This window comes from Columba livia, unplaced genomic scaffold (genome assembly GCF_036013475.1).
Source record: "Columba livia isolate bColLiv1 breed racing homer unplaced genomic scaffold, bColLiv1.pat.W.v2 Scaffold_102, whole genome shotgun sequence".
NCBI classification, from domain to species: Eukaryota; Metazoa; Chordata; class Aves; order Columbiformes; family Columbidae; genus Columba; species Columba livia.
The window spans coordinates 255710-277505 of record NW_027043007.1 but is presented as its reverse complement, the minus strand read 5'-3'; the positions used below and the strand labels follow the sequence as shown (position 1 = coordinate 277505).

At 59.3% G+C, this 21796-nt stretch overlaps 2 protein-coding genes across 2 annotated transcripts; both read left to right on the top strand.

Moving 5' to 3' along the window:
• Nucleotides 1-1910: 1910 nt before the first annotated feature.
• LOC135577556 (ubiquitin carboxyl-terminal hydrolase 36-like) lies at nucleotides 1911-7106 on the top strand. The gene is made up of 11 exons (XM_065047692.1): nucleotides 1911-2424; nucleotides 2498-2719; nucleotides 3465-3575; nucleotides 3870-3972; nucleotides 4304-4371; nucleotides 4742-4812; nucleotides 4996-5078; nucleotides 5404-5515; nucleotides 5802-5942; nucleotides 6214-6314; nucleotides 6605-7106. Exons 1-11 carry the CDS (start codon nucleotides 1911-1913, stop codon nucleotides 7104-7106), a joined length of 2028 nt encoding a protein of 675 aa, XP_064903764.1.
• Nucleotides 7107-16028: 8922 nt separating this feature from the next.
• LOC135577555 (ubiquitin carboxyl-terminal hydrolase 36-like) lies at nucleotides 16029-20964 on the top strand. The gene is made up of 11 exons (XM_065047691.1): nucleotides 16029-16278; nucleotides 16352-16573; nucleotides 17319-17429; nucleotides 17724-17826; nucleotides 18157-18224; nucleotides 18595-18665; nucleotides 18849-18931; nucleotides 19257-19368; nucleotides 19658-19798; nucleotides 20060-20160; nucleotides 20463-20964. The coding sequence occupies exons 1-11, from the start codon at nucleotides 16029-16031 to the stop codon at nucleotides 20962-20964; spliced, it is 1764 nt and encodes a 587-aa protein (XP_064903763.1).
• The last annotated feature ends 832 nt before the right edge of the window (nucleotides 20965-21796 follow it).

Genomic DNA, 21796 nt, shown 5'->3' with positions numbered 1-21796 from the left:
CCAGATTCAAGACTCTGCACTTGCCCTTGTTATATTTCATTTAATTTTTCCCCGCCCAACTCTCCAGCCTGTCCAGGTCTCTGGATGGCAGCACAGCCTCTGGCGTGTCAGCCACTCCTCCCAGCTCGGTGTCATCAGCAAACTTGCTGAAAGTCGCTCTATTCCCTCGTCTAAATCGTTAATTAATGTATTGAATAATACAGGCCCCAGTACTGACCCCTGAGGCACTGCACTAGATACAGTCCTCCAACTGGACTCCGCCCCATTGACCACGACTCTCTGGCTTCTTCCCTTCAGCCAGTCACCTCACTACCCGGTCATCCAGACGGCATTCCCTCAGTTTAGCTGTGAGGATGCTGTGGGAGACTGTGTCAAATGCCTTACTCAAGTCAAGGTAGATCACGTCCACCGCTCTGCCATCATCCATCCATCTTGTTATGTCCTCAAAAAAGTCAATGAGGTTGGTCAAGCACGACTTCCCCTTGGTGAGGCCATGTTGACTGCCCCTAATGACCCTCTTATCCTTGATATGCCTTGAGATGGCACCAAGCATAAGTCATTCCAGCCGTTTCCCAGGGATGGAGGTGAGCCTGACTGGTCTATAGTTACCCAGGTCCTCCTTCTTGTCCTTTTTGAAGACTACAGTGACATTTGCTTTCCTCCAGTCCTCAGGCACCTCTCCCGTTTCCCAAGACTTGGCAAAGATGATGAAGAGTGGTCCAGCAATGACCTCAGCCAGCTCCCTCAGCATCCGTGTGTGGAGGGGTTTCTGTTAGATGGAGATTTATTGTTGAATTAGTCAGGCCCAAAGGAATCTCAAGGCCACTCCAAAAAGCTGAAAACAGGACCTGCTCTGGGAGAGAGGCATTTCTACAATAACAAGGCCTCAACGTGACGTAAATCAACGGACCTGTCATCAGTGGGACTCCAGCGTGTGGACAGCTCGGGAACATAGATGATATCCAATGAGTGAATACATGCTTGGAGCGTGGACGTGCGATCGGAGAATAGTTGCATATATAAGGAAGCTTGTTTCTGTAATAAATGGCTTTGCGTGATTCACATTAAATTGGAATGCTGAGTCCTTTATCGTTCCAACAGCACGGAAGGGGTTTTGGGAAAGGGACCGATGGGGCAGTCTCTGGTAGGGTATCAGACACCCCAGGGTGAGGCTGGGTGACATTTTCGTGAGCTGAAACCTCCAAAGGCGGGGATCACCGAGAGTCCCCGGGTGTCCTGCTGCAGGGCAGCACCACCCGCCTGCTCAGTTTTTCCTAATGCTCCGTTCAAAGCTCCCTGGAGGGTGTTGGTGGCTGCTGCCTCTGTCCCACCAGCCGCCACTGCAGAAGGGTTTGCCTCCCCCATCATCTCCCCAAGCAGGAGTCGCTGCTTTTCCAGTGCCCTGTGTCCCCTTCAGCAGACTGAAGAGGCCCAATTGACTGAGCTGCTCCACAAAGCTCAAGTGCCCCTGACCCCACCATGACAGATGTTCCTCTGGACCTTCACCCGTGTCGTAGTTTAACCCGAGCTGGCAACACAACCGCGGCAGCTGATCACTCACCCCCAACCCCTTCCCCTCCCAATAGGGGAGAGAATCGAAAGTGAAGGGAGAAATTTGGACTGAGAGAAACACAGTTTAGTAAAATAAAAAAATGCTAAGAGACTTCTAGTAAATATAGATAAACCCATCATAACTCCCACGCCCTTCTCCTCAGGACTGCTCAGCCGGTCACATCCCAGCCTGTCCCGGGACACCAGGTTTGCTCCGCCCCCAGCGCACACCTTGCGCCTTGGCCTTGTAAGACTTGCAGAGGCTTTTGTTGGCCAAATCCACCACGGTGTCCAGGTTCCCCTGCACTGAAACCACAGTGTGTGACCATTTAATGATCCTGGGGCGTGGCCGGAGTGCGATGACGTCACAACAAGCCCCGCCCCCGGCAGGCTCCGCCCCTGGCGTTGCCGGGACGCGCAGGCGCAGCTCAGTCCTGTTCTGGACGCGGAGCGGAGCGGACGGCGAAGGCGAGGGGAGGAGTCAGTGGGCCGAGCCGAGCGCGAGCGACCGCAGCGAAGGGCGGGACTTGAGGAGGAGGCGCGGGAAGCGTGTGTGGAGGTGGAGAGGGAGAGGCCGAGAGACCGGCGCGACCTCGAGGCGGTGGCACGTGCGGCGACACGCCATGGCGGGCACGGCGAAGCCGAGGGAGCTGCTGAAAGCGCGGCGGGACGCGGGCGAGGCCGGGGCGCTGGGCCGGCTGCTGAGCACCTCGGCCACGAAGGTGCTGCTGCACAAGATCGAGTTCCAGCCCGCCAGCCACGGCTTCTCCGGCCAGCCGGAGCTGCTGCGGGCCAAGTACCTGCTGCTCAACCCCCGCACCGAGCCCGCCGAGCACCCCCGCGGCGCTGAGGAGGGACAGCCGGGCAAGCAGGGTGGGTGCAGAGGGCCGGGGGGCTCTCCCTGCGCTGCGCAGCCCGCGGCTCACCCACCTCTCTCTCCCCGCAGGCAGCGACCGGACCCCGGGGCGCCTCGGGGACGGCGTCCCTGCGCCCCAGAAGGGGCTGTTCCCTGCAGGGCGCCTCGCCATGCAGTGGCAGCGTGTCCAGCGCATCGGCGCCAGGCTGCTCAACCTGGGAAACACCTGTTTCCTCAACGCCACCCTGCAGTGCCTCACGTACACGCCACCGCTCGCCAACTACCTGCTCTCCAGGGAGCACAGCCGCGCCTGTGAGTCGGAGGCGAGCGCCCGCCTGTCCCGGGGCTGCGCTCAGCACCCTGCGCACGGCTCTGCCGGGGCTGTGCGGCTGCCGGGATGTGCCTTCTCTGCTCCCTCCTGCCCGTTTCTCCGTGGAGAGGACATTCCTGCATACGGGAGCATCCACTTTTCCTGGCCGTAGCAGTGTTCCTGAGCTCTGCATTCTGCGTCTCAGAGGCTCTGTCTGTGCTGGACACAGCCAGGACTAAGATGGGTCCATGAGGGTCTGAGCAGGGGTCCCAAACAGCCGCAGCCTGTGGGGACCGTGTGAGCGCAGGGCACAAGGCTGCGTACAGGCTGCAGGTGCGGTTCACAGGCGGCTTTGAACGGGAATCTGGTGGGCTCTGCTCCGAGCCGTGACCGAGGGGAGCACGTGGGGCTCACAGCCCTGTCCGTAGGGCTCCGGTGGGATCGACCCCTCAGGGCTGATCCGTGGGCTCATCAGCGAGTCCCTGTGCCCTGTTTCCCCTCCACGTGGATGCTGTCTCATCTGGAGGGTTGCAGCGACTGGTGCTGTGACTGGGGCTGTTCCATCCGGGGTGGTGTGTGCTGGTCCCTGTGACCCCGGGATGCCCCAGAGCTCTGCTGCAGCACAGAGCTCATAGGAAAACTGAGCGTGGATGAGCCGTGCTGGACCAGAGATTCCCTGTCCCCTGTACTGCCTCTATCTCTCCTGGGTTTGTCCTCAATGTTCTGTCTTCTCCTCTCCCACTCCAGGTCACCAAAGCGGCTTCTGCGTGACATGCGTCATGCAGAACCACGTCACGCAGGCGTTCGCGAACAGCGGCAGAGTGATAAAGCCAGTGTCCTTTGTCCGAGACCTCAAGAGTAAGGATGGCTGCCCTCGCGTCCCCTCCTGTAGCCGTGCAGGAGGGCAGAGACTATTGCAGGAGCAGAACCTTTGAGATCAGGGCAGGTCTTGGCAGAGGTTCTTCCGAGACGACTCACTGAGCCTGCCAGGGCCTTCACGGGCCTTGTGGGGCTTCCCCCACGGCCCACATGAGTCTGACGTCTGGTTTGGGCCGAGGGAGCTCAAACCCCGCAGTCGCTGTCCCGAGGGAGGGCGGGAGGACCTGCCTCTGTTGCAGCGCGTGCTGCGGCTGATCCCTCCCTCTCCTGCAGAGATCGCCCCGCACATCCGCTTGGGCAGGCAAGAGGACGCACACGAGTTCCTCCGTTTCACCATCGATGCCATGCAGAAGGCCTGCCTGCCCGACTGCACCGAGTATGTGGGGCCTCTGGTGGTGACAACTGCCCTTGTCTGCTGGTCCCCTGTGCCCGCGGGAGGGGACTGTGGGGTGAACGTGTCCCCCGGGCTGGGCTCATGGAGGGAGGTGCTGACTCCAGGGTCTGGGGTGGATGGCCCAGCTCTCTGCCCCTCTGTGATACAGCCGTGGGCTGCTGTCTGCCTTCTCCTGACACCTCCACCCCAGCACAGCTGCGGTTCTGTCCCCAAATCCTGTGACTGGGCTGGGTTTGGATCCTGAGGACACAGCGCTGGCCCGTGGGGGTGGCTCTTGGGGCGGGCGCTGTGTGATCCGAGCTGCCGTCTCTAGGTTGGATCGCCAGACCCAAGCCACCACCCTGATCCACCAGATCTTTGGCGGTTCCCTGCGGTCCCGTGGTGAGTGCTGGCTGCCAGGGCCTGGGCCTGTGACTCTCAGGGCTGCTGTTTCCCCGAGAGCCTTGCAGTAACTTGGGAAAGTTACTAAGCATGTGCAAATTATGCAGAGCTGCAGCTGGTCAGTCTTTTGGTATCTGTGGGTCACGAAGCTGCTGGCTGTGGGTCCCCAGCTCATTGCCACCAGCAAAGGAACCCACATTGCCAGCTGTCCCGCAACACTTGTTGTCCCAGCACGTACAGGCTGCGAATGCTGGTGCTGCCGTCCCAGAGCCCAAACGCGGAAAAGGGCAACACGGCAGCCGCCTGCGCTGTGCTGGGGGTGGTGGTGCCGTGTTGTGCCAGGGGGTGCTCACTGCTCGTTCTCTTGCAGTGAAGTGCTCGATGTGCAAAGCAGTCTCGGACACCTTTGACCCCTGTCTGGACCTGCCGGTGGAGATCACGGTACCGGGGCAGGGTCAGGTGGGGAGGAGCTCTGCTCTGCAGGGGATGTTCCTGCAGCTGCACCGCTACTGCTCGAGGCTGTTTAACCTGCCAGTGTCAGGCACGGTGCAGGCAAGAGGGAATCAGCTTCTGTTGTTGCGCTGCCTCCTCTGCCTGGCCCTGACCTCTCCTCTGTCCTGGCAGCAAGCCGCAAACGTAGAGCAGGCACTGGAGCTGTTTGTGAAGCCAGACCTGCTGGGCGGAGAGAACGCCTACCTGTGTGACAAGTGAGTGTGCGGGGCTGGGGCGGGAAGGGGCTGCGGGTGTGCTGGTGGGAAGCAGGAGGGCAGCTGCAGTACAGGAGGGCTTCTCTACCTGCTCCACCGCTAAACCGTGAGGTGCGTGGCTGTGAAGCCTGCGATGAAGCCTGTCACTCCTCATCTCCCCCGTCTTGAGACGGGGACCTGAGCCAGCAGACCTGGCCGTGAGCAGGTGCCCTGGAGCAGAACCCGCTCTCACCAGGGTCATTTCCGTGGGGTTTGTGGCTTGGCCAGGGCTGGCAAGCACCTGGGTGGTGGAACAGCGTGAACAGCTCAAGCTCTCCCTGTGCAGATGCAAGAAGAAAGTGTCGGCAACCAAACGCTTCACCATCCACCGAGCGCCCAGGGTTCTCACGCTTGCTCTGAAGCGTTTTGCCGACTTCACTGGAGGCAAGATCACAAAGGTGAGTGCTCAGCAATCCAGAGCGGGGCTGTGTCCTGTCCCGAGGCCCTGCTGCCCCGAGCAGGGTGGGAGGTGGTTCTGTGCGCGGTGCGAGCTCTACCGCAGTCCTGCAGCCCTTCCCCAGCTGTGCGCTGCGGTGGGAGTTTGGCTCATACCGGCATCTTCCTCACCGTGGGCTCTGCCTGGGGAGAGTGGGTTCTCCCTCCCTCGTGACACGGGACTCGTAGGACAGCTGAGCTGCTCTTGCCATCTGCTGTGCAGGCTTCTGAGACATCCTCTCTCTGCAGGACGTGGGCTACCCTGAGCTCCTGAACATCCGCCCGTACATGTCCCATACCAGCGGGGATCCGGTCATGTACGGGCTCTACACGGTGCTGGTGCACTCGGGGTACAGCAGCCACGCAGGACACTACTACTGCTACGTGAAGGTGAGCCCAGGGCGCTCTCTTGGCACCTCTCTGTGCTGGGGGTAGGCAGGAGGGTGCTCAGCAGAGGTGCGTGGTGTGGAGCACTGGGGTGTACGGGCTGTGCTCCGTCACAGGAAGTGTGGAGTTCTGCTCTTGCAGAGACCCCTCACCTGCCCGGGATCACCTGCGGGTTTTGGGGAGCGGAGCTCTGCCGACGGGCGCTGTTCCTGCTGCTTCTCAGGCCAGGAGCGTCCCTGGACACAGCCCAACCCCGTTCTCTCTCCCTCCGCAGGCCAGCGACGGGCAGTGGTACCAAATGAATGACAACGTGGTCCGCCCCAGTAACATCAAGGTGGTCCTTAACCAGCAGGCGTATGTGCTGTTCTACCTCAGGTGAGCGTGCCCTGTGTCCCCGGCCCCTCTGTCCCTGCTCAGAGTGTGGGACAGGGCTGGGGGCACATGCCTGGATGTGGGAAGGAGCTTGGCCCAAGTAGCCCCAGTGCCCACGTGCGTGTGCTGGCTCAGGGGAGGGCGGCAGCCGTTTGTTGTGGTTTTGCGGCAGCTCAAGAGCTCCTCACCTCCTCGGAGCTTCTGGCTCCTGGTTCTCGTGCGCAGCTATGATGAGTGTGTTGCAGTCACTCAGACACTGGCAGTTAACACGTGCCCTGCTCTGCCTTCCCCAGGATCCCCAGCCCCGGGAAGAGCTCAGAGGGTCCCGTTTCCAAAGCTGCCTCCAGCCTGCCTGGCCGTGTCAAGCTGCCTTCTGGGTCACCGTCACCCAAGCTGGCCCTGAAAGCCAAACGCGGGGCTGCAGCGTTTCCCGGTGACGCAGCCCAGAGGCCCAAGAAGCCGCGCTCCTCGCAGCCGCCCCCCGCGCCCAGAGCGGCTCCAGGACTTTGCAGCCCCAGTCACACCAGTGGGGCCAAAGCGCAGGTTCCCCGGAAGCGCTGCTGGGAGCCCGGGCCCCTGCCCGCCTCCCCTGGGCTGCCGGAGCCCATCCCTGGCCAGGAGCCGTGGAGCAGTGGGGAGAACACCGGGACACCGGCAAGGGACCCTCGCAGCAGGGCTTCTGCCAGCCTGGTGCTGGCAAAGCTGAAAGCCTTCTTGTCGGCCAGGGCTGCTCCGCAGCCCAGCAGCACCATGTCACCACCACCGGCCAAGAAGCTGGCGCTTTCCGACACATAGGTGAGTCTGAGCTTCTGCCCAGAGACTTTAGTAGGTGCCTCGTGCATCCGGAGTCGGGGCTTGTGTTGGGGAGTGCAGGAATGATGCTGGTACCTTGCTAAGCAGGAGGCGGGCGGGGAGAGCCCCTAAACCCCAGGGCTCTGCCCTCCCTCTGGGTCGGGGTGCGGGGCCAGGCCCCCGCTCTTGTTCCCATCCCTGCAGAGGCTGGAGAATTGGCTGCTGCCTCCTTGCTCAGGACGGCGGGGTGGCTGCGCCAGTCCCTGGAGCGGGGCGGCCTTGCCAGCCTTGTCAGGGCAGCGTGTCCCCGGGGGCGATGGGAGCTGGTGACACCACAGCTGGAGGCTGCAGAGTTGCCTCCTCCCCAGGCAGCGGCTGCACCGGCTCTCTGGGCGCCGCTGTGCAGCCGGGGCTGGGGACGGTGCTGGGGGTTCTGTTCTTAAAGTTTCCTTCCTTTTTTCCTTTCTGCTTCTAAGGGAAAACCCTTCTGATTCTTCTACTCCCTCACTTCCCTCTCGCTGTCTGTGTCTTTTCCCCTCCCCTTTCTCTGGGCTCCCCTTTTTGTTTTCTCCTCTTGGCTCACAGCAACCTCTTTTATTTAGACCACCAAGTTGTTCTTTATGTCAATAACTGCAGGGCGGCCCCCCAGGGAAGGAGAGCAGAGGGGACCACCGTGCATGTCCTCACCTGCTGCTGCCGGTTCCTGTGCCCGCCCCAGCCCCACGCTGGGTCTCTGTGGGGCCGGGGCGCTGCCGCCGGGACACCGGGCAAGAAACTGGAGCGTTCCCTCGGGAACCGGCTGGGCTGGCGGGACAGCGGGAGCGGCCAGAGGAGCCACAGGGAGGATCCGAGGCTGGAACAGCTCTGCTGGGAGGAACGGCTGAGAGAGAGTCCTCAGCACTCGGACAACTCCTGGGAGAGCTTTCCGTCAGATACTTCTTGGTGAAGATTTCAAACATGATTTCATAAAAGAGGGGTTTTTCTTTCCGAGTTGTTTTCTATCATTTTTCATCGTATACAAGAAGTGATAGCAGCATTCTACCATGGGTATTGATCCAGGGGGTCTCCTGGAGACATCTGGATGGGCAGGAGAGCAGCCCTGTGAGGCTGGACATTGTATGGATGAATTTGCCCCTCACCCCTCCCCAATCCCACCTGTTCCCTCACCGGCCACCTGGGACTTGGCCTCACCAAGCTGGAGCACAAGTCTGATGAGGAGCGGCTGAGGGACCTGGAGGTTCATCTGGAGAACAGGAGCTGAGGGGAGACCTTCTGATCTCTGAACTGCCTGAAAGGAGCTTGGAGCCAGGGGGGTCGGGCTCTGCTCCCCAGGAACAAGCGCCAGGAGCAGAGGAAACGGCCTCAAGTTGCGCCAGGGGAGGTTGAGGTTGGATGTGGGGAACAATTTCTTCCCCAAAGGGCTGTGGGGCATTGGAACAGGCTGCCCAGGGCAGTGCTGGAGTCACCATCCCTGGAGGGTTGGACAGACCTGAGATGAGGGTCTCAGGACACGGGTCAGTGCCGGGGGTGGGGAACGGTTGGACTCCGTGATCTTAGAGGTGTTTTTCAACCAAAATGATTCTATCACACAGTCTATCTTTGCATTGTAATAGTGCCTCAAGGTCACAGCCAGGGTTTCTATTGTCTTGTCCTGGTATTTTTGCAAACGGGTAGAAGTCTGTCTCAAAGGATGTAATGAAAACAAAACAAAAGAGCGTGGGTAGAGCGAACAATGGGAAGGAGGGAGGGCCAAGTATTAAGGTGAATCCCAGTGAGAGCAAGTATTTACACATCACTAGTGATACGCATCACTTGCAGGCTGTAAATCATTGACACTCTTTTTGTTAGTAATGGAAATGTTTCCTGTGTCCCACAGGATCCTTGTGTCACTGTTGTGAACTGCAGATGCATTTTTGGCATCAAAACGAAGGTGCATCTCAAAGCTGGGTGGGTCAGATTGAAATTGTTACCGAGAGTATATTGGTAGCATATGAAAGAAAAAGCCTCGCAGTGATCTTTAGCACTGGGAGCTTCTGGCAGGTGTTGATCTGCGAGAAGCAGCCTCAGCAGGGGTGAGAAGATTCTAAAAGATGGAAATAAGGAGAGTCAGAGAGAGAGAAGATTCTGAGGGATCTTAAGAGTGAACATGAAATAACTGAATGCAAAAGCAAGTGTTAATGCTGCGTTCTGACTGAGCTGGAGGGTAGGAGTCTGGGCTTTGGAAAGCTCGGAGTTTGCACAGGCTGGAAGGCAAGAGTCATAACAGCATAAAGGGAGAAGGGCTGGAGCTGACTTCTGCTGGGAAAAGCATTTTTGCCTCCCCTAGAAAAACAGGTGGCTTCCAGAAACATGTTCAGTACCCATTTTCTCAATCTGGAGGTGTCCTGGTGGAGGAAGCCTTAGCACCGCACTGACACACGCAGGGCAGGCGAGGCAGAAGAAGATGCGCTGTCTGGGTTACCGGCTCAGGCCACTGAACAGCGGCACCGACTGTGATAGAGAAAGCAGCGACCGGAGGGAGCTGGAAGGGGCCTTGGTTGCAGGTAACCGTGCCCTGGGCTGAGAGGGGCTGGCGCTGCGTCTAATGAACGTGACTGAGCATCTTCCTTGTCTGTGTGCTGATCTTATTCAATTGTTGTGTTTCACAAGGGAGAGAGAAAGAGAAAGGACATGAAAAGTAAATGTTGTGCTATCGGCATTTCAAAACTGCCTTTCTGTTGTTTTCAAACAGGCTCAGAATTTCTCTTTTCGGAACCTGTGTCTTTGGAGATGTTGGAGGAGACAAAGGAGGAGGACACCCAGGAGGAAGACACGCGAGGAAGATGTGGAGTCTCTGCACAGCCTTCCTGAGAGTCTGAGGAACCAACCAAGGAAGACGTGGAGACTCCACAGAGCGTTCCAGAGGCAAGTCGCTGGCATATGGACCATTCTGTGTGACTAGGGGATATTTTAGAGACGGAGGAGGTAAAAACAAACAGCTCATAAAGAACCCAAACCCCAGCCTCCCCAAACCAGGATTTTGTTGCAGTGTCCTCGAAAGAAATCCTTTCTAGTTTAGCTATTGCTGTGCTTAACGCTATGGTACTTAAAAGCCATGAAATTTTAATTGTTCAAGCGGTGTGTATGATGACCAAACATTATGCGGTTGCTGGGGGACCAGTATACGTATTTCAAAAGTTAATTGGTACCTCATTGTCTACTATTCTCTTGTTCTTTGCTCCTCCCTGCAAATCCAAACAGCGCTGAAAAGCAAGCTGTGAAGGAGGAGTCTGGTTTAATGATGCCCACTTGGCACTGTAGCAGGGCTGTGAGAGGGTCTTAAAATCCTTGTAGGATTTAGTGAAATCAGATAGAATGAAGGCAGCATGAAAGAAAAACAAGAGACCCACAGATAAGCTGAATTCTTGCAAGACTGCAATTATTTCCCTTTTAACCCAATGAAGAGAAGAAAAAAGAAGACAACACATTTTAGTCAGATTATTCAAGCCTGTATCTGCCTCAGCCTACTCTAGATCACTTCAGTATTACACAGAAAACCTAAATGCACAGCCCAGCAGATCAGATCAGTTCACCTGTGGCAACACAGCTCAGTCTTGGTTTTGTAGTGCCCCTTCTCCTGGCAGGGCACAATTCAGGATGGGGTGAAGAAGCAAAAGAAGGAGCTGTTTACCGTGTCACTCTGAAAAGAGTGCAGATCCAGCAAGCTGCCGACGAAGGAGCAGGATGGCTCCGGGTAAATAAAGCTGGCGCGGTGGCATTTAGGACGGCTGCTAATGGACTCTGACACCCAGCCTCCGGCTCCCTCCAGACCGCGGCGCCAGCTGCGTGCTGGGCACCATGGGTGTCTGGGCAGGGGAAGGCAGGCGAGGCCAGTCCTGGGCGTCGGGGGAGGCTTTGCGCCAGCCCTGTCCCCTGGTGCTCTCACCAGCTCAGGGAGGACAGCAGCAGAGTGGAGGACTACCTGCGCCAGAGCCTGCTGTACCTGCAGAGCCCACAGGAGCCCTTGCGTGAGGCGGCCGTCATGTTCCTGGGTGAGCCACAGCCCTGCCGAGGGACCCTCCCTGCCCCACGGCAGCTTAGCTCCAGCCACGGCTGCTGCCAAATCTGCCGGGAAGCTGCAGAGCCCTGCCTGCCCCATGTGGGGCCCACGGGGATCCCTGCTGCCCTTTTGCACCTGGGCTCGCACACGGGCTCCCCGTGGGAGCTTTGCTGGGTCTCTCGCAGCCTTCTTGGGCTTCCCATTCGGGGCACCGCCCTGGGCTCAGCCTTGCCCAGGGGCAGGAAGGAGCGTGGCCAGGCCCATGGGGCTGGTGGCAGGAAGCTGGGTCTCTGGGCAGGCAGGCTAGCGGGCTGCGTGACGGGCTGTGTGTGCCTGGGGCTCATCGGGTGCCAGCAGGCAGACGTGTGCCAGGAGAAGCTCCGGGTCATCTACGAGGAACAGTGAGGACAGTGGGGTGTCTGTGGAGGCTGGCAGGAAGGAGGAAACACCCCAACTCCTGTCCCAGGCCGGGAGGGCTCTGCTCCCTGCGCAGGTGATGGTCAGTGTGGGCAGAGCAGACAGAGACTTCAGGGGCACGTTGGACACTGGTGGCCAGCACCCTTGGGCTGATCCCGACACCCCTGCCTCCCTCCTGGCCCTGGGAAGAGCTGGGAGGGTAGGGGTGACCCTGGCCGGAGGAGCTGCAGAGGTCCCCACAGAACAAATAAATCTGACAACAACAAAACAAAACAAGCAAAGGTGAATAACCATGAAAGAAAGAGGAAGACTGCCCCGTCCATGGAGCTCTGCAGAAGGAGCGTGGAGCCGTACATCATATGAGGCGATATAGTTGGCATCAGCACGTAGAGAAGACTTTTGTAGGGAAGACTTTGAAGGGAGCAGCCTGACTCCATGCAGCTGAAAACCTGAGAGCTGGCAGTGTGCTGAAGGGATGGGGAGAAGTGTCCTGGGCTGAACAGAAACCTGTGGATGACACAAGGTTGGAGAGATGTGCTTTGCAGAGACTGGCAGGAGTCCTTCCCAGGGATGAGCGGGATGAGCTTTGGACACAAGGAAAAATAAAGCGGCTCTCAAGCGTGGCTTGGAATTAGTGCCACTGTCACTAATAGGAGAAAGAGGACCGTGCCGTAAGGGAACTCCTTGTTCTTCAGGAGAAAAACTGAAGCTTTTTCACGTCCTTACTTGTCAAAGCAGGTGTAATTCTTGAGTAGTTAGCCTGTGGCATCACAGAATCCCAGAATGTCAGGGGTTGGAAGGGACCTGGAAAGCTCATCCAGTGCAATCCCCATATGGAGCAGGAACACCCAGATGAGGTTACACAGGAAGGTGTCCAGGCGGGTTGGAATGTCTGCAGAGAAGGAGACTCCACAACCCCCCTGGGCAGCTTGGTCCAGTGTTCTGTCACCCTTCCCATGAAGAACTTTCTTCTCAAATGTAAGTGGAATCTCTTGTGTTCCAGTTTGAACGCATTTCCCCTTGTCCTACTGTTGGTTGTCACCGAGAAGAGCCTGGCTCCATCTCCTGACACTCACCCTTTATATATTTGTAAACATTAATAAGGTCACCGCTCAGTCTCCTCTTGTCCAGCTCCAGAGCCCCAGCTCCCTCAGCCTTTCCTCACACGGGAGATGCTCCACTCCCTTCAGCATCTTTGTTGCCCTGCGCTGGACTCTCTCCAGCAGTTCCCTGTCCTGCTGGAACTGAGGGGCCACAACTGGACACAGTATTCCAGGTGTGGTCTCCCCAGGGCAGAGGAGAGGGGCAGGAGAACCTCTCTGACCTACTGACCACCCGCCTTCTCATCCACCCCAGGTACCTTCCTGGCCACAAGGGCCCAGTGCTGGCTCGTGCTCATCCTGCTGTCCCCAGGACCCCCAGGTCCCTTTCTTCTATGCTGCTCTCTAATAGGTCATTCCCCAACTGTGGCAGAAAGCAAACCCCCTTATCTCACCCTCCCTCCCTCATCATGGAAGGAGTAGACACATCTCCCTCTCTCTTTGCTACAGTTTCTTTCGTTTGGCCCCAGAGCCCCCTGGCCAGGGCTGTTAGGAGAAGGGAGTGACGAGGTGCCAGGGAGCCGCTGGACGACCGTGGCCAGTGTGGGGGATGTTTGGAGGCTTCAGGGGCACCCCCACAGGCAGTGTGGGGGTGCAGAGAAGCTTCTGGAATGCCCACAGTCAGATCTGATCACCCAATCAAAAAACGGGACTCTCGTCGAGAGTCCGCCCATTGTTGCGGGTCTCTTGGAGCACGAGCTGAGCCACTGACACCAGGAGCCACGGCGCCCCCTGCCCGGGACAAAGACTCCGCTTGCCTTGCCGCCACGGGTGTGAGTAAAATTAACCCTCACAGGATTGTGAGTGCATCTACTTTCCGTGCACATTTTGCACATGTGTTTATACTTTCCGTGCACATTTGCATGTGTCCTCACGTGCTTCGACATAAGCACGTGTAATATTCCGTGCACGTTTGCACGTGTATTTAAAAATAATCCCACGCCGTGTTCAGGCAAGTGTGGACTCTTCCCGGACTCAGGGGTGGCTCCGGCATTGTTTTGGGTGAAGCCACGTGCATGCACTCTGTGGACCTCCTGTTGTATTAGTTGCTGGCCCTTAATAATTTACTCAACTGATATCTGAACCTGTATTCAAGTCACTTTGAAGGGCTAAAACCCTACTTCTCACTTCTTCACCCTCTTGTCCCTCAAACTAACCCCGGGGTGCCTCCGTGACACCAACTTATACTGGAACCTGGGGTTGTTCCTGCCCAGATTCAAGACTCTGCACTTGCCCTTGTTATATTTCATTTAATTTTTCCCCGCCCAACTCTCCAGCCTGTCCAGGTCTCTGGATGGCAGCACAGCCTCTGGCGTGTCAGCCACTCCTCCCAGCTTGGTGTCATCAGCAAACTTGCTGAAAGTCGCTCTATTCCCTCGTCTAAATCGTTAATTAATGTATTGAATAATACAGGCCCCAGTACTGACCCCTGAGGCACTGCACTACATACAGTCCTCCAACTGGACTCCGCCCCATTGACCACGAGTTCGCAGTCACCTCACTACCCGCTCATCCAGACCGCACTCCCTCAGTTTAGCTGTGAGGATGCTGTGGGAGACTGTGTCAAATGCCTTACTCAAGTCAAGGTAGATCACGTCCACCGCTCTGCCATCATCCATCCATCTTGTTATGTCCTCAAAAAAGTCAATGAGGTTGGTCAAGCACGACTTCCCCTTGGTGAGGCCATGTTGACTGCCCCTAATGACCCTCTTATCCTTGATATGCCTTGAGATGGCACCAAGCATAAGTCATTCCAGCCGTTTCCCAGGGATGGAGGTGAGCCTGACTGGTCTATAGTTACCCAGGTCCTCCTTCTTGTCCTTTTTGAAGACTACAGTGACATTTGCTTTCCTCCAGTCCTCAGGCACCTCTCCCGTTTCCCAAGACTTGGCAAAGATGATGAAGAGTGGTCCAGCAATGACCTCAGCCAGCTCCCTCAGCATCCGTGTGTGGAGGGGCTTCTGTTAGATGGAGATTTATTGTTGAATTAGTCAGGCCCAAAGGAATCTCAAGGCCACTCCAAAAAGCTGAAAACAGGACCTGCTCTGGGAGAGAGGCATTTCTACAATAACAAGGCCTCAACGTGACGTAAATCAACGGACCTGTCATCAGTGGGACTCCAGCGTGTGGACAGCTCGGGAACATAGATGATATCCAATGAGTGAATACATGCTTGGAGCGTGGACGTGCGATCGGAGAATAGTTGCATATATAAGGAAGCTTGTTTCTGTAGTAAATGGCTTTGCGTGATTCACATTAAATTGGAATGCTGAGTCCTTTATCGTTCCAACAGCATGGAAGGGGTTTTGGGAAAGGGACCGATGGGGCAGTCTCTGGTAGGGTATCAGACACCCCAGGGTGAGGCTGGGTGACATTCTGGTGAGCTGAAACCTCCAAAGGCGGGGATCACCGAGAGTCCCCGGGTGTCCTGCTGCAGGGCAGCACCACCCGCCTGCTCAGTTTTTCCTAATGCTCCGTTCAAAGCTCCCTGGAGGGTGTTGGTGGCTGCTGCCTCTGTCCCACCAGCCGCCACTGCAGAAGGGTTTGCCTCCCCCATCATCTCCCCAAGCAGGAGTCGCTGCTTTTCCAGTGCCCTGTGTCCCCTTCAGCAGACTGAAGAGGCCCAATTGACTGAGCTGCTCCACAAAGCTCAAGTGCCCCTGACCCCACCATGACAGATGTTCCTCTGGACCTTCACCCGTGTCGTGGTTTAACCCGAGCTGGCAACACAACCGCGACAGCTGATCACTCACCCCCAACCCCTTCCCCTCCCAATAGGGGAAAGAATCGAAAGTGAAGGGAGAAATTTGGACTGAGAGAAACACCGTTTAGTAAAATAACAAAATGCTAAGAGACTTCTAGTAAATATAGATAAACCCATCATAACTCCCACGCCCTTCTCCTCAGGACTGCTCAGCCGGTCACATCCCAGCCTGTCCCAGGACACCAGGTTTGCTCCGCCCCCAGCGCACACCTTGCGCCTTGGCCTTGTAAGACTTGCAGAGGCTTTTGTTGGCCAAATCCACCACGGTGTCTGCACTGAAACCTGCACTGAAACCACAGTGTGTGACCATTTAATGATCCTGGGGCGTGGCCGGAGCGCGATGGCGTCACAAACAAGCCCCGCCCCCGGCAGGCTCCGCCCCTGGCGTTGCCGGGACGCGCAGGCGCAGCTCAGTCCTGTTCTGGACGCGGAGCGGAGCGGACGGCGAAGGCGAGGGGAGGAGTCAGTGGGCCGAGCCGAGCGCGAGCGACCGCAGCGAAGGGCGGGACTTGAGGAGGAGGCGCGGGAAGCGTGTGTGGTGGTGGAGAGGGAGAGGCCGAGAGACCGGCGCGACCTCGAGGCGGTGGCACGTGCGGCGACACGCCATGGCGGGCACGGCGAAGCCGAGGGAGCTGCTGAAAGCGCGGCGGGACGCGGGCAAGGCCGGGGCGCTGGGCCGGCTGCTGAGCACCTCGGCCACGAAGGTGCTGCTGCACAAGATCGAGTTCCAGCCCGCCAGCCACGGCTTCTCCGGCCAGCCGGAGCTGCTGCGGGCCAAGTACCTGCTGCTCAACCCCCGCACCGAGCCCGCCGAGCACCCCCGCGGCGCTGAGGAGGGACAGCCGGGCAAGCAGGGTGGGTGCAGAGGGCCGGGGGGCTCTCCCTGCGCTGCGCAGCCCGCGGCTCACCCGCCTCTCTCTCCCCGCAGGCAGCGACCGGACCCCGGGGCGCCTCGGGGACGGCGTCCCTGCGCCCCAGAAGGGGCTGTTCCCTGCAGGGCGCCTCGCCATGCAGTGGCAGCGTGTCCAGCGCATCGGCGCCGGGCTGCTCAACCTGGGAAACACCTGTTTCCTCAACGCCACCCTGCAGTGCCTCACGTACACGCCACCGCTCGCCAACTACCTGCTCTCCAGGGAGCACAGCCGCACCTGTGAGTGGGGAGGGGAGCGCCCGCCTGTCCCGGGGCTGCGCTCAGCACCCTGCGCACGGCTCTGCCGGGGCTGTGCGGCTGCCGGGATGTGCCTTCTCTGCTCCCTCCTGCCCATTTCTCCGTGGAGAGGACATTCCTGCATACGGGAGCATCCACTTTTCCTGGCCGTAGCAGTGTTCCCGAGCTCTGCATCCTGCGTCTCAGAGGCTCTGTCTGTGCTGGACACAGCCAGGACTAAGATGGGTCTATGAGGGTCTGAGCAGGGGTCCCAAACAGCCGCACCCTGTGGGGACCGTGTAAGCGCAGGGCACAAGGCTGCGTACAGGCTGCAGGTGCTGTTCACAGGCGGCTTTGAACGGGAATCTGGTGGGCTCTGCTCCGAGCCGTGACCGAGGGGAGCACGTGGGGCTCACAGCCCTGTCCGTAGGGCTCGGTGGGATCGACCCCTCAGGGCTGACCCGTGGGCTCATCAGCGAGTCCCTGTGCCCTGTTTCCCCTCCACGTGGATGCTGTCTCATCTGGAGGGTTGCAGCGACTGGTGCTGTGACTGGGGCTGTTCCAGCCGGGGTGGTGTGTGCTGGTCCCTGTGACCCCGGGATGCCCCAGAGCTCTGCTGCAGCACAGAGCTCATAGGAAAACTGAGCGTGGATGAGCCGTGCTGGACCAGAGATTCCCTGTCCCCTGTACTGCCTCCATCTCTCCTGGGTTTGTCCTCAATGTCCTGTCTTCTCCTCTCCCACTCCAGGTCACCAAAGCGGCTTCTGCGTGACATGCGTCATGCAGAACCACGTCACGCAGGCGTTCGCGAACAGCGGCAGCGTGATAAAGCCAGTGTCCTTTGTCCGGGACCTCAAGAGTAAGGATGGCTGCCCTCGCGTCCCCTCCTGTAGCCGTGCAGGAGGGCAGAGACTATTGCAGGAGCAGAACCTTTGAGATCAGGGCAGGTCTTGGCAGAGGTTCTTCCAAGACGACTCACTGAGCCTGCCAGGGCCTTCACGGGCCTTGTGGGGCTTCCCCCACGGCCCACATGAGTCTGACGTCTGGTTTGGGCCGAGGGAGCTCAAACCCCGCAGTCGCTGTCCCGAGGGAGGGCGGGAGGACCTGCCTCTGTTGCAGCGCGTGCTGCGGCTGATCCCTCCCTCTCCTGCAGAGATCGCCCCGCACATCCGCTTCGGCAGGCAAGAGGACGCACACGAGTTCCTCCGTTTCACCATCGATGCCATGCAGAAGGCCTGCCTGCCCGACTGCACCGAGTATGTGGGGCCTCTGGTGGTGACAACTGCCCTTGTCTGCTGGTCCCCTGTGCCCGCGTGAGGGGACTGTGGGGTGAACGTGTCCCCCGGGCTGGGCTCATGGAGGGAGGTGCTGACTCCAGGGTCTGGGGTGGATGGCCCAGCATTCTGCCCCTCTGTGACACAGCCGTGGGCTGCTGTCTGCCTTCTCCTGACACCTCCACCCCAGCAAAATGCCGTTCTGTCCCCAAATCCTGTGACTGGGCTGGGTTTGGATCCTGAGGACACAGCGCAGGCACGTGGGGGTGGCTCTTGGGGCGGGCGCTGTGTGATCCGAGCTGCCGTCTCTAGGTTGGATCGCCAGACCCAAGCCACCACCCTGATCCACCAGATCTTTGGCGGTTCCCTGCGGTCCCGTGGTGAGTGCTGGCTGCCAGGGCCTGGGCCTGTGACTCTCAGGGCTGCTGTTTCCCCGAGAGCCTTGCAGTAACTTGGGAAAGTCACTAAGCATGCGCAAATTATGCAGAGCTGCAGCTGGTCAGTGTTTTGGTATCTGTGGGTCACGAAGCTGCTGGCTGTGGGTCCCCAGCTCATTGCCACCAGCAAAGGAACCCACGTTGCCAGCTGTCCCGCAACACTTGTTGTCCCAGCACGTACAGACTGCGAATGCTGGTGCTGCCGTCCCAGAGCCCAAACGCGGAAAAGGGCAACACGGCAGCCGCCTGCGCTGTGCTGGGGGTGGTGGTGCCGTGTTGTGCCAGGGGGTGCTCACTGCTCGTTCTCTTGCAGTGAAGTGCTCGATGTGCAAAGCAGTCTCGGACACCTTTGACCCCTGTCTGGACCTGCCGGTGGAGATCACGGTACCGGGGCAGGGTCAGGTGGGGAGGAGCTCTGCTCTGCAGGGGATGTTCCTGCAGCTGCACCGCTACTGCTCGAGGCTGTTTAACCTGCCAGTGTCAGGCACGGTGCAGGCAAGAGGGAATCAGCTTCTGTTGTTGCGCTGCCTCCTCTGCCTGGCCCTGACCTCTCCTCTGTCCTGGCAGCAAGCCGCAAACGTAGAGCAGGCACTGGAGCTGTTTGTGAAGCCAGACCTGCTGGGCGGAGAGAACGCCTACCTGTGTGACAAGTGAGTGTGCGGGGCTGGGGCGGGAAGGGGCCGCGGGTGTGCTGGTGGGAAGCAGGAGGGCAGCTGCAGTACAGGAGGGCTTCTCTACCTGCTCCACCGCTAAACCGTGAGGTGCGTGGCTGTGAAGCCTGCGATGAAGCCTGTCACTCCTCATCTCCCCCGTCTTGAGACAGGGACCTGAGCCAGCAGACCTGGCCGTGAGCAGGTGCCCTGGAGCAGAACCCGCTCTCACCAGGGTCATTTCCGTGGGTTTTGTGGCTTGGCCAGGGCTGACAAGCACCTGGGTGGTGGAACAGCATGAACAGCTCAATCTCTCCCTGTGCAGATGCAAGAAGAAAGTGTCAGCAACCAAACGCTTCACCATCCACCGAGCGCCCAGGGTTCTCACGCTTGCTCTGAAGCGTTTTGCTGACTTCACCGGAGGCAAGATCACAAAGGTGAGTGCTCAGCAATCCAGAGCGGGGCTGTGTCCTGTCCCGAGGCCCTGCTGCCCCGAGCAGGGTGGGAGGTGGTTCTGTGCGCGGTACGAGCTCTACCGCAGTCCTGCAGCCCTTCCCCAGCTGTGCTGTGCTGTGGTGGGAGTTTGGCTCATCCCGGCATCTTCCTCACCGTGGGCTCTGCCTGGAGAGAGTGGGTTCCCCCTCCCTCGCGAGACGGGACTCGTAGGACAGCTGAGCTGCTCTTGCCATCTGCTGTGCAGGCTTCTGAGACATCCTCTCTCTGCAGGACGTGGGCTACCCTGAGCTCCTGAACATCCGCCCGTACATGTCCCAGACCAGTGGGGATCCGGTCATGTACGGGCTCTACGCGGTGCTGGTGCACTCGGGGTACAGCAGCCACGCAGGACACTACTACTGCTACGTGAAGGTGAGCCCAGGGCGCTCTCTTGGCACCTCTCTGTGCTGGGGGTCGGCAGGAGGGTGCTCAGCAGTGGTTCGTGGTGTGGAGTACGGGTTGTGCTCCGTCACAGGAAGTGTGGAGTTCTGCTCATGCAGAGACCCCTCACCTGCCCGGGGTCACCTGGGGGTTTTGGGGAGCGGAGCTCTGCTGACGGGCGCTGTTCCTGCTGCTTCTCAGGCCAGGAGCGTCCCTGGACACAGCCCAACCCCGTTCTCTCTCCCTCTGCAGGCCAGCGACGGGCAGTGGTACCAAATGAATGACAACGTGGTCCGCCCCAGTAACATCAAGGTGGTCCTTAACCAGCAGGCGTATGTGCTGTTCTACCTCAGGTGAGCGTGCCCTGTGTCCCCGGTCCCTCTGTCCCTGCTCAGCGTGTGGGACAGGGCTGGGGGCACATGCCTGGGTGTGGGAAGGAGCTTGGCCCAAGTAGCCCCAGTGCCCACGTGTATGTGCTGGCTCGGGGGAGGGTGACAGAGAGAGCTCCAGCCCCTTGTTGTGGTTTTCCTGCAGATCAAGAGCTCCTCACCTCCTTGGAGCTTCTGGCTCCTGGTTCTCGTGCGCAGCTATGATGAGTATGTTGCAGTCACTCAGACACTGGCGGTTCACACGTGCCCTTCTCTGCCTTCCTCAGGATCCCCAGCCCCGGGAAGAGCTCAGAGGGTCCCGTTTCCAAAGCTGCCTCCAGCCTGCCTGGCCGTGTCAAGCTGCCTTCTGGGTCACCATCACCCAAGCTGGCCCTGAAAGCCAAACGCGCGGCTGCAGCATTTCCCGGTGACACAGCCCAGAGGCCCAAGAAGCCGCGCTCCTCGCAGCCGCCACCCGCGCCCAGAGCAGCTCCAGGACTTTGCAGCCCCAGTCACACCAGTGGGGCCAAAGCGCAGGTTCCCCGGAAGCGCTGCTGGGAGCCCGGGCCCCTGCCCGCCTCCCCTGGGCTGCCGGAGCCCATCCCCAGCCAGGAGCCGTGGGGCAGCGGGGAGAACACCGGGACACCGGCAAGGGACCCTCGCAGCAGGGCTTCTGCCAGCCTGGTGCTGGCAAAGCTGAAAGCCTTCTTGTCGGCCAGGGCTGCTCCGCAGCCCAGCAGCACCATGTCACCACCACCGGCCAAGAAGCTGGCGCTTTCCGACACATAGGTGAGTCTGAGCTTCTGCCCAGAGACTTTAGTAGGTGCCTCGTGCCTCTGGATCCGGCGCTTGTGTTGGGGAGTGCAGGAATGATGCTGGTACCTTGCTAAGCAGGAGGCGGGCGGGGAGAGCCCCTAAACCCCAGGGCTCTGCCCTCCCTCTGGGTTGGGGTGCAGGGCCAGGCCCCCGCTCTTGTTCCCATCCCTGCAGAGGCTGGAGAATTGGCTGCTGCCTCCTTGCTCAGGACAGCGGGGTGGCTGCGCCAGTCCCTGGAGCGGGGCGGCCTTGCCAGCCTTGTCAGGGCAGCGTGTCCCCGGGGGCGATGGGAGCTGGTGACACCACAGCTGGAGGCTGCAGAGTCGCCTCCTCCCCAGGCAGAGGCTGCACCGGCTCTCTGGGCGCCGCTGTGCAGCCGGGACTGGGGACGGCGCTGGGGGTTCTGTTCTTAAAGTTTCCTTCCTTTTTTCCTTTCTGCTTCTAATGGAAGACACTTCTGATTCTTCTACTCCCCCACTTCCCTCTCCCTCTCTGTGTCTTTTCCCCTCCCCTTTCTCTGGGCTTCCCTTTTTGTTTTCTCCTCTTGGCTCACAGCAACCTCTTTTATTTAGACCACCAAGTTGTTCTTTATGTCAATAACTGCAGGGCGGCCCCCCAGGGGAGGAGAGCAGAGGGGACCACCGTGCATGTCCTCGCCTGCTGCTGCCGGTTCCTGTGCCCGCCCCAGCCCCGCGCTGGGTCCCTGTGGGGCCGGGGCGCTGCCACCGGGACACCGGGCAAGAAACTGGAGCGTTCCCTCGGGAACCGGCTGGGCTGGCGGGACAGCGGGAGCGGCCAGAGGAGC